This window comes from Cryptomeria japonica, chromosome 9, assembly GCF_030272615.1.
Source record: "Cryptomeria japonica chromosome 9, Sugi_1.0, whole genome shotgun sequence".
Lineage (NCBI taxonomy): Eukaryota > Viridiplantae > Streptophyta > Pinopsida > Cupressales > Cupressaceae > Cryptomeria > Cryptomeria japonica.
In genome coordinates, this window is record NC_081413.1 from 272,827,990 (window position 1) to 272,833,833 (window position 5,844).

General features: G+C 37.7%; 1 protein-coding gene across 2 annotated transcripts; it reads right to left on the reverse strand.

The window, feature by feature from the left end:
* Positions 1-2,270: 2,270 nt before the first annotated feature.
* On the reverse strand, positions 2,271-4,172 carry LOC131033017 (1,4-dihydroxy-2-naphthoyl-CoA thioesterase 1). 2 transcript variants are annotated; one of them, XM_057964122.2, is made up of 3 exons: positions 3,983-4,167; positions 3,668-3,859; positions 2,271-2,912 (listed from the first exon to the last, which is right to left on the reverse strand). In XM_057964122.2, the coding sequence occupies exons 1-3, from the start codon at positions 4,106-4,108 to the stop codon at positions 2,733-2,735; spliced, it is 498 nt and encodes a 165-aa protein (XP_057820105.2). In that variant the 5' UTR covers positions 4,109-4,167; the 3' UTR covers positions 2,271-2,732. The 2 variants fall into 2 exon arrangements, with proteins under 2 accessions (XP_057820105.2, XP_059067338.1); XM_059211355.1 differs by having other exon boundaries at positions 2,271-3,859; positions 3,983-4,172.
* Between the last annotated feature and the right edge of the window lie 1,672 nt (positions 4,173-5,844).

Below are 5,844 nucleotides of genomic sequence, written 5' to 3' on the forward strand. Positions count from 1 at the left end.
TGGGAAGATGAACCATTATTACAATATAAAAAGCAATGCCAATATTGCTTACAAAAATTTGACACCTAAGGGGTCATATGGTGTCCTAAGGGGTCATAGGACAAAATATGAACCCTTCCCCCCTCTCCCTTCCTCCCCCCTCTCCCTCCCTCTCCCCTAATCTCTCTCTCTCTCCCTTCCCCCCCTCTCTCTCTCTCTCTCCCCTCTCCCTCTTCCCTACTCTCTCTCTCTCCCTCTCCCCTAATCTCTCTATCTCTTTCCCCCTCTCTCTCTCCTCTAATCTCTCTGTCTCCTATCCCCTAATCTCTCTATCTCTCTCTCCCCTAATCTCTCTCACCCCCCCTCTCTCTCTCTCTGTGTCTCCCTCCACAATAGTTGCATCAACACCACTTAATCAAATCTTCATCGATCAACACGCTAACACTCAAGAACACTTAACAACAACAATTCAGACTAAAAGGATAACTTGCAGAGCACCAAATGACGAACCATCTGAAATGAAGATACACATGAACATCCTTGACACTCTCCCAAATCTGTAATTCAAGATCAAATCATATCGGAGCACAATGGATCAAATACCAGACTCTGCCAACCACTAAACAAAAAACCCAACCAGATCAACTCTCTGTAATCACCGGAGCACCAAAACATAGGAATATGCTGACATCAATGACAACAACATATTCTAGTAGCAATAATATCCAACACTCTTATCAAATATTGGCAGGCACAATCAAAATATACCCTAGCACGACCACAATTGCAATATCAATAATAGTGTCAATTGCTTCCGTTTGGGAAGCAATGACAACCTGGTCTACTATGGGGCCCAAGGATGGGGGAGATAATAGGCGACTTCTCACCAACCAAGGCCCTATAAGCTGGAGCCACTTGATCTTCTCTACGATAAGGCTCCTTGTTAGCAACCCTACCACACCCTTGACCAAAATATGCTAGTAGATCACAGTAGTTGACATTGAGGCCCAAATGAACCTCAAGATACAACTACTGTGTAAAATATAAGGGAATTTGGTCATTATTTGGACAAAGACCATGTGCAAGAAGAAAACGAGGGTAGATCAAAGGGGCCATAAGATGGTCCACACATCTAGTAACCTGATATGCCATCACCTTAGGTTTACCCTCATAGTATGGAAAGAATTGGGTTTTGATGGCTTCTTTGGGCACACTAAGCTGAATTAAGGAAAGGGAAACATCGCCAAATACATCTTGCCACATCTAGGCAAGAATAACCTCTACTACCCGAGGTGAATAATTACATGTATCATGAAGTTTTTGTCTAATACACTCTAGGCTATATAAAATGGATATGCAACTCTCCTTATAAACCTATGTAGTGCTTATGTCAACTAGAGTAGATCTTACTATATTAATCTCAATATTAGTACATGAAAAAGGACTGTTAGGTGGCATCACTGCATCTACCATAGGTACTTGAACGAGCAATGAAGTTCTTGCTTTAATCTAGAGTCATACCATGTGATTTAAATAGCAATTAACTAATAACATTGTAAAATCCATGTACAATAAATAACATAAAGCCATTTAACATTTGATAGAAACACATACATATGTAACAATGAATCAAAATTTATGCACACCACACATTTAGAGCAATAAGGGAACTTCATACATGAGTAAAATTATAACGCAAACCAATATTTTCAATCATCCAACTAAGTTATATAATAGATTTCAAGCAACATGGATCAGATTTGATCTAATACATACTAATGCTACGAGATTTCCACAATCCATATTATATACTGGTATTTTTTTTTGGATTCGATTGTGTATGTATTTTTTATCATCAACATTTCGAATCAAACTCCGTGATTCATCATCAAGATGAAAAAGAATTCTAATACATACTTTCAAGCAATTAAATTTGAACTTGATAAGTTTGTAATATGTAATTCTAGTACAAGTGAATAGATATATTTAATGTTTTCATATCTATCTTTTTTTATTTTTTATTTTGTTGTGTACTCTATGCATCCAAATCAACTATTGTTTAAGTGACTTATTATAGATATTACATCACATTTTTTTAATAATTTGAAATACATACGAACACACGAATCACATGTCAAAATAAGATATACAATAAATCAAATTAATAAATAAATGAGATACATAGATAATATCTTGCAAATTTCTTTGTGTTCTAATAGAACATTATTGAACCTTGCTTGCACACAAATTTTTTTTTAAAAAAAAAAATTAATTAATTTTGATACTTATACTAGTGGCATGAAAATTTGATTATAAGCATTGTAATTTTACAAAGTGTGAGATCATAATGTGTAACAGGAAAGCATAATTGGGAAGTGATGTAAGGCCCATCTGAGGCAGAACCTTATCCACGTACAATAGACCTAATCCGATTGCTGACTACTGATATGAATAATTTACATGTATTACCCAACATAATGGATTGCTAATCGCTTCCATGACATAGGATGTTCTCAGTTGATCTATTCATTTATGTATTGCTAAATTCAACAGAGCTTCAATTATTTATGTAAATCACAACTCCCAGGTTCGACCCGGGCTAAATTCCCCTCAATGAGGCCACCACTTCAATGCATCTGCTGCTGCCAATCGCCCCTAAAATTCACATTCCCGTCCTGTGCAGGATAAAAAATCTCTGGATTCCTTGAACAGTCATTGTATTGAATTTTGAAGTGTTCAGCATCATCCCCCCCCTATAACTTGGCTAACCTTTTGATGGCGTCGGTAGCACCGGATGCAGACTTGGGAACCTGCATACCTGATAAAAATGTCACCCTTGAAACTGCCATCACAGACTTGTCGGGTAAACTTGAAGAATCTATTTTTGAAGAAAAAATGGACTCGGGAATTTTCCACAGCTTCACTTCCCATACCTGGCACAACAAAAACTTACTGCTATCAAACGAACAGGACACAACTTTATTAAAACTCCCTTGTTTTTAATTAAACGTACAGGAATTTGCATTTAAAGAAAAACTGATTGCTTGAATCTAATTTTTCACATTCGCTGATTGAACCCCTGGTAATTAGTTTCTGTTGCTTTTAATTTCATTGCTCATGAGATTCTTTCCTTATGTCTTTTTGTGACTGTTTTTCAAAATGCTCAGGATTCCTTTCAATCCTGTTTTTTATCGGTTTCAAAACATTCCACTCCACTCAATTTACAGGATCGAATTATTGAATCAGCTATGAAGGCAAAATGAGTGCCTGGATCTATGAGCATAACAGACAGCAGGTAAAAGAGAGGCCCAAAAAGTGAAATTCAAAACTCTTGGAAAACATGGATTAAATTTCACCTCTGTAGTAAGAATTAAAAACATTCACATATCTAATTTAGAAACAATAGCAATCATAAAAAGCAATATCAAGAATATTCAAAGGATTAAATTTCACCTCTGTGGTAAGAATACCAAAAGAAATATATATGGATGTGATCAGATTGTGGATCGCTGTTATTTTTAGAAAATAGAATACAAAAACATTCACACAATCTAATCCAGAAACAACAGTGATCATAAAAGACAATATCAAGAATACCCAATTGAAAAAATGGTAATAGATTCCAAAAATATAAATGAAAAATTGGAATTGCAGTATGTATAGATTGATGAGGGAAGTTGGAAGCAACCTGGACTCTTTTCCCAACAACAATGGGTGTGGCCTGTGCATAGACATGGTCTCCCAAAGCTGCAGCCCTGAGATGATTGATATTGAGCTCAATCCCTGCAATCCTCTGAAACCCTGAGGCAATATGTGCTCCCATGCTGGCCAGACCCTCTGATACCAAAGCAGACACCCCTCCATGTAATACCTTGAACGGCTGCAAAATACCCCAATTAACAAACAAACTCATGACAAAAACACCCAAATCTTGAATGGTTCTAATCCATTTTCACCATGGCAATACAGAATAGGTAAGAATTGTTGATTTGTAATAACCCACCTGGCAACACCTTTCTGTGACTACAAAGCGCCCTGAAACACACTCTCCATTCACCAATTCAATCTTAAATCCGAATGCCTCAAGAACTGCATCTGGTTTGTTTGATTCTGTTTCGCCTTCTGACATTTCTTCCCACTCTATTCCCTATGAGATCTCTCTTTCCTTTATTTCTATCCTCATTAGTACAACAATTATACTGTTAGGTAGGCCTTTAAGCTTACTTTCCCCGCTACAGAGACAGACAGTGACTGCTTGTCCACAAAAAATAGTGATAATAATGGTTTGATCATAAAACATTTCTTACTTAGTGTGTGGGTAATTAGCTGTTTTGCTAAACTGATCACGTTCAACAATTTCATACATTATATTAGTACTAGTTTAGATAAATAACATACATAAATATTTTATTAATTTTTAAAGTTATTTTAAATTGTCATATTAATTAACATTTTTACTTTTAATGTCAATTTTTTAAAATATTTTGGTTCTTAATTTTATATTTAAAAATATGATATACAATTTTAAAAAATATATTATTTTTGTTATTTGTATTTATGAATAATATCTTTTGTTACTTTTTAGAAAGCATTTGTTCTTATTGCTTTTTTCTTAGAAATAGATATTTAAAAATATGATATACAATTTTTAAAAATATTATTTTTGTTATGTGTATTTATGAATAATATATATATATTTTTTAATTTACAAGATGGCATTGTGCAGCGGCTGCGTGCGAGCTAGGGCCCGCGTGCCCTAGCTTATTCCTGCTCTGCACTGCGTGGGCTCGGCGACTGTGGTGTGTGCTCGGGGGGAGGGGTCTTTGCTGGCGTTCAGGGTGCCCAGGTCGGGTGGGGTGCGACCTTTGTCTTGCTCTTTGTTGGTCTCTGATACCTGTTTTCTGCTCTGCGTTTTTCTTGGGGGTGGGGTGTTCGGATATGAGGCTGTGTGCCTCTTGTCTCGCCTCTCTCTCTCTCTTTTTTGGTGCGGATCGTGCCTTTTGGTCCATGGAGAATAGGGGTTTTGCTCTGTCTCAGGCTTCTCATGGGGGTTTGGAGATGGTGGAGCCATCTTTTTCGTTGCATGCTGGTGTTACGGATCAGCTGGGTAAACCTCAATCTGGGGATGGGGTTTCTTCTTCAAAAGGGAGGTTACGAATTAAAAAAGTAAATGGATGTCTGGAGCGATCCGAGGATCGTCCAGTTTTGGTCATTCAACTTGAGCAAGTTTCAGAAGATGTTGATTATTGGTGTAATCATGCATTAATTTGCAAATTTTTGGGCCTTCGTCTATCTCTACCCATGTTGGATTCCTGGGCACGCCGGGTTTGGAACCCTGAAGGTGACATGGAGATTATTTTGGCAGCTAATAACTACTTTATGGTTATCTTCTCAAGCATGTCGGATAGGAATAGGGCTTTTGAAGGTGGCCCTTATTTCTTTAACCAGGTTGGGTTATTCATCAAGCCCTGGCATGTGGGCTTCAACTTCGCTGAAGAGATCCCCTCGCGAGTTCCTGTGTGGGTCCGTTTGCCAAGGCTTCCATTGGAATTCTAGAGGGAGGATATTCTCCACTCGATCTCTCTTCTTCTTGGAATACCTGTGGGATCTGCTTCACAAACTCAAGATCGTAAGGTAATTTCTTTTGCTCGCATTTGCGTGGAAGTTGATTTGAATAATCCGTTACCAGACTCTATGGAAATTCGCTTGGGTTCCTCTTCTTGGATCCAACAGCTGGATTATGAGACCCTACCTTTTAGATGCAGAATTTGTCATGAATATGGTCATTTACACCGCAAATGCCCTAGATTTAAATCCCCCCCCTTGGCTGCCTCTGGGCCTCCTAGGGGGGACAAGGGAGAGGAT